This window comes from Aethalodelphis obliquidens, unplaced genomic scaffold (assembly GCF_003676395.1).
Source record: "Aethalodelphis obliquidens isolate GAN/ISIS:26980383/991018 unplaced genomic scaffold, ASM367639v1 scaffold52, whole genome shotgun sequence".
Taxonomy (NCBI): Eukaryota; Metazoa; Chordata; class Mammalia; order Artiodactyla; family Delphinidae; genus Aethalodelphis; species Aethalodelphis obliquidens.
In genome coordinates, this window is record NW_020837996.1 from 7,324,899 (window position 1) to 7,338,791 (window position 13,893).

The 13,893-nt window shown below is 43.7% G+C and overlaps 1 protein-coding gene across 1 annotated transcript in view; it reads right to left on the reverse strand.

Annotated features, from left to right (window-relative positions):
- The window catches only part of LOC113608250 (teneurin-2), a 531,856-nt gene extending 526,810 nt beyond the window's left edge, over positions 1-5,046 (reverse strand). The window contains exon 1 of the mRNA XM_027084352.1: positions 4,854-5,046. Within this exon, the coding sequence (XP_026940153.1) occupies positions 4,854-4,998 (145 nt within the window). The 5' untranslated portion in view covers positions 4,999-5,046. The remainder of the gene's footprint in view (positions 1-4,853) is intronic.
- Positions 5,047-13,893: the final 8,847 nt, after the last annotated feature.

The window sequence follows — 13,893 nt, forward strand, 5'->3', positions numbered from 1 at the left end:
CTTCCAGAGGCATGTCCCAGGCTCCTATTTAATGATAGGAGACACTGTATGTAAGTAAGGGAAGCCAGGACTTACCACACCTCTGGGGAGACCAGGAGAAAATGCACCACACGGAGTTTTAATCGGGGAGGAGCCCGCCTCACATTCTACTTGATTAGGTAGCTTAGGATGGGCCAGTCCCTCTCTCCAAATACCCACAACTCTTCTCTCTGGACGGCCACACTCAAATATAACCCATTTCACATTTCTGAATATTCAACAATTCCAAAGGAAGCACAAGTCTCCGAAAAACAAAATCTACTGTTTTGGAAAAAGAACGCAATGCTTTATTTCACACCCTGAAACTAAAGAAATCCTGTCTCCAGGTGGGGACTCGTCGGCATCTTTGGAAACTAGCCCTTGTATCTTGATTGTTGCAGGAACCTGCAGGCTCATGACTGTCTCTCTCAAGCAACAGATTCCATGATCTCCCCTCGGGTCCGCCAGCTGGGAAGTGACACCCACCCTGCCGGAAGGGAGCTGATTCCCATCCCCGCCAGGCAGAGCACAGCTTCCGGGCAAATCTAGGCTTGTCCGTCAGGGCGCTGTCTGCATTCCTGTTCCGTCTGTCCTCGCAGCCCCATGACTCACATCCCCGCTTATCAGCACCTCCCCGTCACTTCCCCATCACTCTTCGGCGTTCCTGGGAACTAACGACTTCATACTCATGAAATTTTATGACACTGTGCAAGGCTCGGGAAAATCTGCACATTTTCCACTTACAGAATTAGAGTCCTAATAAATGTGTCCATGTGCAGAAATTGAGTCCTGACAAAGAGCAAATGCTAGTAAAACCTAACATTTACAGAACATTTACCATGTGCTGGGCACTTATGAACACTCCATATTGAACACTTACGTGTACTAAGTCCTCTGAATGCACTGGTATCATTTAATCTTCATCATAGCCTTTTAGTTATGAACGAGAATACTGAGACATGGAGAGGTCAAGCAACTTGCTAGTTAAGAAACACCTAGTAAGTGGCAGAACCGACATTTGAACCCAAGACTTTGAACACATGCGTTTAACCACTGAATGCTAATACTTTTCATAGTGACTAGCAATATGTATTTATAAGAGATTATGTATTTATGCAAAGTATTAAGCTATCCATAATAAACAAACTATGGTGTAAGGACTAACAGGGTAGAGGGGTCAGAAGAGGGAGAACCAGCTGGGCTGTAGTTTTAGCTCCAGCTGTTACTATGTCAGTCAAGGTCACAGCCTGAAAGCAGATGACACACAAACTGGGTAAAGTGAGGAAAGTTTACTCAGTGGACTATTTTAAAAGTTGTGGTCAGGGATCAGGGAAAACAGAAGGGTCGGTGCAGTGCTCTTGGGCAAGCCAAAGAGGGAAGTTGCCGGCATTGGCAAGGGTCAAGGGGAGGGAGTGACGAGGGGAACCAGAAAGAGAAAACTATATGGAGAGGGCCCCCTGAGAGGGTTGGCATCTCGGGGACAGCTCGTGGCCCTATGACAAAGAGGAAGCTGGTGATAAGTACCCTGCCCCCCTTCCCTCCACCCTCTGATCTCTTCCCACTGAGTAAACAGTTGGCAGCCAGGGGACAAGGGCGACCACAGTGCAGCCTATGTGGTCAGCTTTCAGGACAGAGAGCGAGGTCTTGAAAGATGGAGGGGCACGTGAAGGACACATGCAAGATATGGAACACAGTCATTATCATGATAAACTGGGACAAATCTCAACCTCCCTGGGACTTGATTTCTTCATCATTATAATGAGACAGTTGGACCACATGCAATTTATGCTGCCTTCCAGCTCTGACATTTTAAGATTTGATGAATCCACCCTCCAACTATGTCTCAAGAGATTTTTCAGAATAACTTCAAAAAGAAAGTTGAAAAGACAGCCCTCACCAGGCCAACACTGGCGATATTCTGTGTCACTTCTGCACGTGCGCGTGGATGAAAGCACGAAGGCAGACGGTGGCTGAGGTGGGAGGGCATCTGTCTGTTCTAGAAAGTAACCGGGGCACTGTTCAATGATCTAAGAAGGCAGCTTGAGAATATGAAATTGTCCCGACAAAGGAAATAATGTCACGCAAAATCCCTCGCCCTCTTTCTGCTGAAGAAAGTACTGCCAAGCATACTTGGTAAACCTGAAAAGAGATGCCTCCCTTTTCATGGGAGCCTGTGTCATGACAGTTCAAGTCCCATCCCTGTGTTCTGACAAAGAGCCAGTGGACACCTGCTGTTGGGCCTGAATGCGGATGTTGGGAAGCAGGGCCTTGGTTGGGGGAAGGGAGGGGTGGGAGGAGGGAATTGTATCCGCCTGAATCCAGTGAGGTTCATCCAGGTAGCCATTGGAAAGTGTTCCTAGGGACCTCCCTGGCGATCCAGCGGTTAGGACACTACGCTTCCACAGCAGGGGGCACAGGTTTGATCCCTGGTTGGTGAACTAATCCCACATGCTGTGCAGTGCAGCCAAAAAAAAAAAAAGAAAGTGTCCCTAGATACTTCATGCGTGGGTCTTAGCTCTCAAGGTCTCTGGCTGGCCAGTTTTCAACAGAGTGCTAAGCTCCACGAGGGCGTCTGCCCTCCCTGGCTGCTGGGGGCACACTTGCTTGTTCTCAAACGTGGAGGGACCTGATGTGTGATGATGTGAAGGATGTTGGTGTTTCCCCCAGCTCTCCCTGATCCCTTCTACTCAACTGTCAATGAGATCACACTATTATAGAATCGGCCTTCTGTCTTCTCTAGAGTCATGATAATGAATATTAACCCTCCATCAGATTTAGTAATGATTTGCTTTTTAAATGACAGGAAATTCACAGCATCTCAGGGCCCCTAAACCCAGGGAGCAGAGTGCGTGCACACGCGGCACGCGTGTGTACGCATGTGTGCAGCAGGGAAGGAAGGCATCGCACACTCAAATTGAACTTGTTCTACTCCACACTGTCCTTACTGTGGCCTGCAGGGCAAGCAGTGGGCCACACAAGGAAAATGGCAAATATATGTTAGGCAAGTATGGAAGTGGGAACCTGTATTTGTGTGGTTGTGTCTCTACCACCTACAGGTCATTTGCATAAGAAAACAAAAGCCTGAGACGAGGAGTGAAGTACCAACACATCCACTTCTCAGTTGTATGACCCTGGATGAGTCCTTTGCCATTAGTTTCCTCCTTCACAAAATGGAGCTAATAAAAATCGTAATACCTACCACACAGGGTTGATGTAATGATCAAGTGAGATCTATTCGATAAAATGAGTAAAAGAACTCTGTAAAACATAAATTGCCCTGAAATGCAATTTACTCTATTTAAATTGCCGTGACAGCAGTGTGCCCTTCGAAGGCAAATAGTACACCTGAAGATGTGTCAACAGACCCAGCACCTGTAGCAGAATACACCAGGAGTTTCTTAAAAATCTGTTCAGCACACTAAATATCAGATACAGATCGCAAGAATCATCCATGTTTTGAAGAAAAGTTCGGTTAATAGAATGAATCATTTCCGCTCTCTTTTTGCCTGTTTTTAAAAATGCTTCAACCTCACACCAGTCAGAATGGCCATCACCAAAAAATCTACAAACAATAAATGCTGGCAAGGGTGTGGAGAAAAGGGAACCCTCTTGCACTGTTGGTGGGAATGTAAATTGATACAGACACTATGGAGAACAGTATGGAGGTTCCTTAAAAAACCAAAAGTAGAACTACCATATGACCCAGCAATCCCACTACTGAGCATATACCCTGAGAAAACCATAATTCAAAAAGAGTCATGTACCACAATGTTCATTGCAGCTCTATTTACAATAGCCAGGACATGGAAGCAACCTAAATGTCCATCGACAGATGAATGGATAAAGAAGATGTGGCACATATATACAATGGAATATTACTCGGCCATAAAAAGAAACAAAATTGAGTCATTTGTAGTGAGGTGGATGGACCTAGAGTTTGTCATACAGAGTGAAGTCAGTCAGAAAGAGAAAAACAAATACCATACGCTAACACATATATATGGAATCTAAAAATAAAAAATGGTTCTGAAGAACCTAGGGGCAGCACGGGAATAAAGATGCAGACATAGACAATGGACCTGAGGATACGGGGACGGCTGGGACGAAGTGACAGACTGGCATGGACTTATATACACTACCAAATGTAAAACAGATAGCTAGTGGGAAGCAGCCGCATAGCACAGGGAGATCAGCTTGGTGCTTTGTGTCCACCTAGAGGGGTGGGGTAGGGAGGGGGGAAGGGAGACGCAAGAGGACGGGATATGGGGATGTATGTATACGTACAGCTGATTCACTTTGTTATACAGGAGCAACTCACACAACAGTGTAAAGCAATTGCACTCCAATAAAGATGTTTAAAAAAGTAAAATGCCTCAACACAGAACTACAGCCAAGGGTAAAGCCAATCAGTGCACAGAGAGCTACCACAAATAGGTCTCTGGTGGGTGAAAAAACGTGACAGATGTAGACAGAGTCACTTGAAAGATTATTTCGGCAATAGACATAAGATGCTTGACCTTACAGATGTTTACAGTTAATCAATCCCATTTTATATCTATGTTCACAGAATAGTTTTCTGATGCCATACCTGGCAGCCATCATGAAGGTAGTAGAAAAAATTGCAGATCCACAGCTTGATAGGAATTGGAAATTCTATTCGGTGACAAGAATCCACAGCTACTCTTAGAGAGCTGCAGGCAAAAGCAGTTTCACTGCCAAGCCCCCCATCCTTCCCTCAATACCCACGGAAGGCTTAAAGGAAATGCGCCAACTCCTCTGTCAATTAGGAAAGGTCCTTGCGAAGCCCCATCTGCATGCACCTCCCTCACCCTTACCCAGAGACTCCATCACAACCTTCCCATGGAGAGGACTCACAGGCAGAGGTGAGGCACTGACGCGTCTCCATGAGAGGCAGTCTGGCTTGCATTCAATTGTGCCAGCCACGCTGACGATCAGGAGAGGCTGGGTCACCGTTGGCATAAGCTGGGATGGGCTGCTCTTCCTTATGTGGTCCCCTCTACAGAAAATCACCAGCAGTCCCAGCCTGACACAGCTGAGGCCTTCTCCAGCTGCGAAGGAAAAACATCAGAGGCAATATCTGCTCTCCCCCTCCTCCCTTTTTTTCTCCCTTCCCTGTAGACAGACACAGCATGAGGTTCCTGAGGAATTAGCGTGGGAGGACGCCTCCCCCGCTGGCAGCCAAATGCCAACCGCAAGTCCTGCCCATGTCTGACATTTCTGCATTTCTCTGGGTTAACATTGTTTGACACAGACTTTAAAAAATATCTCTTAAAAAGGTTTGTGCATGTGTGTGTGTATGTGTACAATTTCTGTTGTTTTGAGGCATCATCATTGGGTGTATTTATTATTACTTCACACAACTATTCTCTTAGTTGCTGACATATCTCTGCTTTGGCATTTCTACTTAGGTAGAAGTAATTGGTTTCAGAAGGCTGGAAACCCTTATTTGAAACCATGTGCACACTCTTGTTGATGGATGCCATAAAATGTTCCAACATCATCTTCCTTCAAGTAAAACAAGTGTTCAAATGCAGAAAGACAGAATGTGATTGACAGCATGGCATACTTACATTTTAACTACCTGTTGTCAAATTATTTTAAAGCACCTGTATATGAAGTGGGGTCAGTTCTCCTTCTTGGTCAGTTACCTTTAGATAAATCTTACCAAGTCTGAAAGGGATTCTCTCTCTCTTTCCGAACTAGAAAGTACTTCCCATTTCTTGTTCCTAACTGTCAAAGGGCTGATGAAAGCAAGGTATCTCTCAAACATTCATATAAGGCGCAGTCTCTGGGGGAGAAGAGGACAAACAGCTATCCATCATGTCTGGAAGAAAGGTCTAGCTGTAGCCTGTACACCCAGATAGCAGGGCTTTTTTTCTTGCAATGTTTCTGGATATGTTTTCGATTTTTTTTTTTTTTGCGGTACACGGGCCTCTCACTGCTGTGGCCTCTCCCGCTGTGGAGCACAGGCTCCGGACGCGCAGGCTCAGCGGCCATGGCTCACGGGTCCAGCCGCTCCGCGGTATGTGGGATCTTCCTGGACCGGGGCACGAACCCGTGTCCCCTGCATCGTCAGGCAGACTCGCAACCACTGCACCACCAGGGAAGCCCTCGATTTTTTTTTCTTGAAGGAATGTCATTGTATAGCTGAAGTGGATGACATTGATGTGGCAAGACAAAGACAATTCTACCAAGAGACAACGAAGCCCAACTCCAGGTGGTGTGGGGAAGGCAACTGAATGGCTATGCATACCTACAGCAGAATGAACGACTGGGCATGGAGCCTCAACCCCAAGGGCTCTGGGTGCACGCGCAGGAACGCACCTCTGAAGGTGTTATGTACCACCCCAGAATGCACTGCTACCGCTGGACTCTTCAAACACCTCCTTGGAAACTCAGGGGAGAAATCCCATCCACAGATTGTCTAAGTGATGCCCATCTATAAGCAATATAGCAACTCAGATAAGCCTGAGGACTCTACAATCAGACTGCACGGTTTCAAATACCGGCTTTGTCACCTACTAATTAGGTGACAAATTAGGCAAGTGGCTTAGCCATACTGTGCCTCAGTTTCTCCATCCATACTATTGTAATGATAAAAGAAGCTACCTCAAAGCGATGTTATGACTGAGTTAATACATGCAAAAACACTTAAATCACTGCCTCTTCTGATCACTATTGTTCATATCCAGTCTCCTGCGTATTACTCCCCTACACAAGGGAAACTAGGTCACCTTCCATTCTTGGTTAGCTAGTGTTGTCAGAAATTTCTTCTCCACACTGAGTGCAAATTAAGCTGGCTACAATTTCAATCGATTTACCCCAGGCCTAATAGGAAAGGCAGAGCCAGGATAAGTCTCATTTCTCTTCCCTTGACAGTTCTACACAATATTTGAGACAGCTGTAATGTATCCCTAAGTCTTCAAGACCAAGCCTTTCCAATTTTTAACGACTTTTCCTTATATAGCAAATTTCCCAGATTTTTCTTCATCTTTATCATGTTTCTTTGATCCAGATTTGTCAGCATCTTTAAACTGCATCATATCAAATAGAACAGAATTTTCTGGGTGTGGTCTAAGAATGCAAACTATGGGAGACTACTATTTTTCTTAGCCCAGATACAATGTTTCTTCAATCTTCAAAACCACCAGGCACAGTCAAAATTCATATTCAAAGAGCCACCTCTCGCCCCAAATGCATTTTTCAGATACTTAGAGGACTAAAGGAATTCTCCTTCTCTTTCTTCTGACATCAGTATGAAGGATACATAGAGTCAAGCACTCTCTTGTGCATAGACCCATATAACTAAACATTTGCAATTATCTTGCGCCTAAAGAACCTTCTGGAAAATTAGTTCATAGCTCTCCTGGATGGAAATATATATCTGGAACTAAGATTGCAAAACACCTGGGTGATCAATCAGCATAACCATCTTATTTTTCGAAAGAAACTCAGAGAGCTTAAATGACTTACCCAAAGTCACGTATGGACGGAGCTGAGAGTTAAGCCAATATGAAGTCATGAACAAGAACTTTCCCAATGCCTCGCTACATGACCAACTGAAAGTTTTCCTTCTCATAAGCTCAGTATAATCCAGCCTATTTCTTTTCAAAGGAGATTCACCAGTAGAACTGGGCAGCTTTTCCATCACAACAAATCAGCGCACCTGACTGGCCATCCTCATTGAAAGAGAGCTGGATGTAGGTGTGGGAAGTGATGAATGATAAGTAGAGTGGAGTCTCAGAAGGGTATTTCAAAAAGGGGACCCAAGAGCTATAGGTGAACGTTATATAGGTCTTTCTACCTGCAATCTCTTTCAAATTTCTCAGGATAAAATCATCATATACCTTTCATTTACATTTGCTTGTGCGTCCATATTGTTGACTCAGCAGTAGTATGTCCTCTACAAAGAGATTTGTCTCTAAATCTTTCCTGACTCTACTGACAGACAGATGACCTGGACAACGAATGGGAAATTCACTTACTTCTTTCTAAAAGGAAATTAACCAAAACATGCTTTCTACTGTCTGACAAAGATAATGTGAAACTGAATATAAAATATGTGTTTGTGTTGTAGCTTTAAAAGCAACCGAAACAGTGGGAATGCTACTTTTAAAGCAGTTTCTTATCCTGGAAGCAGTCGTAACTAAAAGCAAAACAACAACAACAAAAGCAAAAAACAAAACAAACAAACCTCAGGTCACAGGATTGGTTGTTCAACACGTAAGAAGATATTTCCCTGACTCTCTCTGCTAAAATGGCTTTTCCCTTTTCTCAGTTTACTTTGCATAATTCCTGTGGCACATTACATATTTCATGGTAATAGTCTGTGTACGTATTTCCAATCCGTTACTAGACTGTAAACTTCCGAGGCAAAAGGACAAATTATCATGCTGTTCTCTGCCATCATTGCATCGTACACAGTATGACAACCTCGTGTTGGTTCTCTCAATATCACTCTTGCTCCTCTCTCTAATTCTTTATCCACATGGCAGGCAAAATGATCTTTTAAAGACAAATCTGATTATGACAGCCCCTTCTTCAAAATCCTTTGCTGGCTTCCCAGTTTTCCGAGGATGGAGTCCATATCCCTTTAAGATGGACCGGGAACCTGTGTTGGATCTGGACCTTGCCCACGGAGCACAGGCTCCGGACGCGCAGGCTCAGCGGCCATGGCTCACGGGCCCAGCCGCTCCGCGGCATGTGGGATCTTCCCGGACCGGGGCACGAACCCGTGTCCCCTGCATCGGCAGGCGGACTCCCAACCACTGCACCACCAGGGAAGCCCTTGCCCACTTCTTACCATCTGTTTCACTCCTCTCTCCTGCTCCCTCTCTCTGCCCCAGGAACCTTAACCTTTCATTCTTGGAACTCACTATTTTCCTCCCAGTCCACACATATTCCTCCTCTCCCTCCCTCCCCTAACCCCTTCTTCTGGTTACCTACTATTAATCAGTTCAGTTCTTTAGGGAAGCCTTTCCTAATATCATATTCAAGTCAGGCCCCCCTGATGTTACATACTGTTGTCCTACCCTATAAATTTTCTCTAAGACTTACCTAAAGCATAATTTCTGAAATACTGGTGGAATATGATATAGTCACATCAGAAAATGTTAAGTCCTAAGTTCTCAGAGACCTTCTAGAGAGCCATGCCACAGAAGGAGGAATTCTATCTCCCTCCTGGAAATAAAATATCTGTCCAGACATATTTCTGGAGGGGGTGGCAGTTAGAATCTACCATAATGCCGAATCAGCCACCCACATCATTTTTACGTAAAAAAAAGCCCCAGGCTGGTTAATGAGTTAAGTATTCAAAAGACTCCCAGAGGTCTAGGGAAAGGATCAAAATGTAGGTATATTACTTTAACATAGTATGGTTTCAAAGTCCCAGTTGTCCATTCTTGATTAATTCCCTCTTTGGTATATCAATCATCCCAGCAGAAAATGTTAGGTCACCACAAACATAGCACACCTGGACTCATCCCCTTCATAATCAGACTCACACTTCAGAGAATGCTGGTGTCAAAAGAAGAGCACCATTGCTGGATGACAAGGGCAAAGCTATCATCAAGAATTACTCAGGACATTAGAAGTCAAGGAGAAAGATGCTGCTCTGATAATCGGACCCCTTAACCCGCGGGTGTCACTGGAGCCCTTGAAGCTCTAAGCACATTTACAGGAACACCAACTGGAACATATAAGAGCATAGGGCTAAGCCATCCTGCTGGAGCAGCGGAAGAGAGATGGAGAATTTACATTCATTGAGCACCTATTCCGTGCCAGTTTTCTGTTAGGGGCTTTACAGCCAGTTTATCATTTAAATCAACTTGTCACTAGGCGCAGTCTCTCCTTCCTTAGAGTTCTCCAGGGACGCTGATAACTTTCCCCCTGAATAATGAACCAATCCTGCCAGGAACCCCCTTATGCCTTTTCACTTTAAAAAATCATCTCCATTACTTTTGGCAGCATCTACTATACCTGATCAAAGCAAAAGAGAGATTATTAAGATGATGATGATTTTATCAGAATGGGCAATGTAGCTAGGGATCGAGCCACTTCCAGATCCCAATTCTGCCCCCAAATTGCCTCCTTCAAAAAAGGAGGTGTTGATCTTCTTATAAATCTAATATACATGGTCTAAGAGATTTGGGGTAAAAAGCGAAGATACCCACTCAAAAAACAGAGATATCAAATGCTAATGCACGTCACTGGCTGATCTCACTGTGCTGCTCCCCCCTCCCATGCTGACCTGCAAGACGTGGGTCATAGGACTCAGCATTGAATTCGTAGACCTACTCAGCCTTTATAAATCTCACTTTCTTTCCCTTGAACTTTTATTTCCTTCTGTTCATCTAATTATGGATATCTGAACATTCTTTTTCACCCAACCTACTCAAGTGTAAGTCTTTTAAAGACAGGAATCATATCTTATTTATGTCAGTTCTTTTTTTTTTTTTTTTTTTTTTGCTGTATGCAGGCCTCTCACTGTTGTGGCCACTCCCGCGGAGCACAGGCTCCGGACGCGCAGGCTCAGCAGCCATGGCTCACGGGCCCAGCCGCTCCGCGGCATGTGGGATCTTCCCGGACCGGGGCACGAACCCGTGTCCCCTGCATCGGCAGGCGGACTCCCAACCACTGCGCCACCAGGGAAGCCCTATGTCAGTTCTTAATATAAATACCTTGTATACTTCTTGTCCTAAATAACACATTTTTTTCACTTTTGCCTCAGTTGCTCTGCTGTTACAGTCAAAGTAATACTCATTTTCAATAGACATGTAACGAAATCCATATCATTAGGTTTGATTCCTTTAAAAAATGGAGATATACACACAAAAATGTGAATTGTTCTTATCTTAATGAAAAACAAGCAGTTTCTTACAGATTGAAATGTCTTTATACACAACACCTTAAAGAGGGGTCAGTGACACATAATGGAATTACAAAAACTTCTCAATACATACCATAACATAATTTAATCTAACTATTAAATTGGGGTGGGGAGAATTCTATGTACTCTTCTTACCAGAAAGAACTATAGAAAAAGAAAATACTGACCAATGGGAAAAAATTCTGTTAATGACCACAGGCAATTGGAAGACATACAGACAACTAATACCACAGTAGGAAGTAGTATAGGGTAGTACATTTTCATAAAGGAATTCTCTGGGATGTGGAGGTTATAAAAGGTAAAACTATGTTTTTATCCTAGAAATGTTTAAGGAAAAATGATCACATTACTAAAGGTTTCTGGCAACTGGAAAGTAACAAGGATTAGCCAGAGAAGCTTTATATGAAACTGTGAAAAAGACTGAGAATGTACAGAGAAGAGGATCTGAAATAAAATGCAGTGTGTCACTTAAGATGATAAAAAACAAACAACAGGAACCTACACTTATCATTAAAAGAAACTTCACAACTAGGACCACCTGTTGTTTTTTCTAATTCATGAAATAGTTGAAAATAAAAGTCATAGGATACTGTTGACGCTGAAGACCAAATCCACAGCAAGTAACCAAGAATCAAATTCAGTTTTTAATCCCTTCAAATGAATGAGATGGTATTCCCCCCCCCACCGCCCAAAGGGAAGACAGCCTCCTCATCAAATGACTCAGAAAAGGCCCAACTGATGTTACTGAAATTTGGCAAAAGTATTCACGTTTCAGCTGAGTTATAAGGTTGAGGTTTTACAGCCCAGAGGCATATCTTTAAGAAAGTTATAGGGGAACATAAATAGATTTTTAGAATAGAAATGGCTCTTTCAGCATAGGTTAATGGAAGATATTCTATCGCTAACATGGGCAGGGAAAATGGAGAACTGATATAACAGGTTACCGAGGCTTGATAGCGAAATTGCCAATCTTTACGGAAGTTTTGCAGAATATTTAAAAAAGACACAGAAGGAAGGGCTTTACGTCTTTAAGTGTGACTATTTCTCTCCATTTATCCTGTTAGGCCCATATTCTAAGCCACCGGGATATGTCACTTGCTCCCTGCTAATTCTTCCTCCATACATTGCCTTGAGAGGTGGTGTTTTGATTTTTTGTTTTGCTTGGTTGTTTTTGTTTTGTTTTAATGCAAAACTGAGCATAAGCCCACTGCCTTCTGCCCCTGAAAGACAGGTCCTCTTGTCATACTCTATTTCTTCATGGCTCTTGTCATACTTTATTTCTTCATGGCTCTTCCTATGATTTCCTATTTATTTACTATCCATTGTTTTTGTCAGCTCAGGCTGCTATAACAAATACGAGACTGGGTAGCTTAAACCACAGACTTTTACTTCTTACAATTCTGGAGACTGGAAGTATGAGACAGGGTGCCAGCAGGGTTGGGCACCTGCTTTGTGAAGGATTGCCTTCCAATTGTGGCCTCAGCTGGTGAAGAAAGAGCGCTGAGTTCTAGTCTCTTCATCCCCTTCTAAGGGCACTAACCCCATCATGGGGGCCCCACCCTCAGGACCTCATCTAAACCAAACTACCTCCCAAAGGTCTCACCTCCAACTGCCATCACGTTGGGGATTAGGTATTCAACACATGGACATTTTTGGGGGGAGGGGGAGGGCACAAATGTTCAATCTATAACCTTCATCTTCCCTTGTAACATTATGAGCTCTAGGAGGTCAGGGAACTCTGTTTTGCTCCCCGCTAAAGCCTACATGACTTGCACTGTACCTGGAACACTGCAGGTGTTCCATAAAGATTTATGGGATGTATGGAAGAAACAAATATTTATAATCCGCTCCCCCCTCCACTTTGTGTGTGTGCGCACAGGCATGCATGTGCACGCATGTATATATGAATATAATCTCTAGGGGAAACTGTAGATTATCCAATTACTACCTGGGAAACTGCCTAAAATGATGTTAACATCTCTACGTTTCCACACAATATGTTTTGAGCAGCTCATTAATTGTGGAGAGTCCAGCCCTCTTTATATTACGTATTAGTAATTAACCTCCACAGTGTTCACATAACTCAAGAAGGAAATAGGTAGGTGGCATATGAGTTACAAGTGGCCTGGGTATTAGCACAGGTTTTTAACTAATCAAAGCTCTCAGTACATGTGTAATTGGTTCTACATCATTTAGATGTGTGGGTATGAGTCTAGTCTTCCATTATACTGCCCTCAAGGGGCCATGTTGTCTGTCATTCATCTTTTGAATTCACACACTGCCCACCCTGATGCTAAGCATCAGATAGATAATTGATACATTTGCACTGATCTATGTATCAATGTTAACAATTGGGTTGAAAGTTACCTGCTATAATTTAGTGGAGAATGTTTTTAGGTGAAAGAATCCTAGGGCAGATTTGCAAACCTCAAACCCACTTAAAGTGGCTACACCAGGGACTTTTGACGTGGCTGGATGGTGGGCAATGGGGCTTGCAGTGGAAAGCTCAGTGCGAATGTCTGCTTTGCTGTTTCAGAGGCAGAGAGGCTGCCAGGCATGGTGGAAAGAGCATGGGTTTGAATTTTGGCCCCAGAAACATTTTTCCAAGTGAGTGCTCTCTCTTAAGCCTTGGTTTTCTGATTAACATTCCTGCTTTACCAGTTGTTGTGGAGTCTAAAAATGATGCACTGAAAATGATTAGCATAGCTGGGGGCACATGAGCACCTAATGAGTGGCAGTTAAGAGGTCCATGCAAAGAAACGCACGCAAATGCTCATAAGAGCGTGATAGCGCCCAACTAGAAACGATCTGAATATCCTCAACTGGTGGATGGAGACAGATAAGGTGGTGTACCTGTGTCCATGGAATACTATTCAGTCACAGAAAGGAATGAACTATTGGTACATGCCACAACATGGACAAACCTCAAAAACATCATTCTACACATTATATAATTCCGCTGGTAA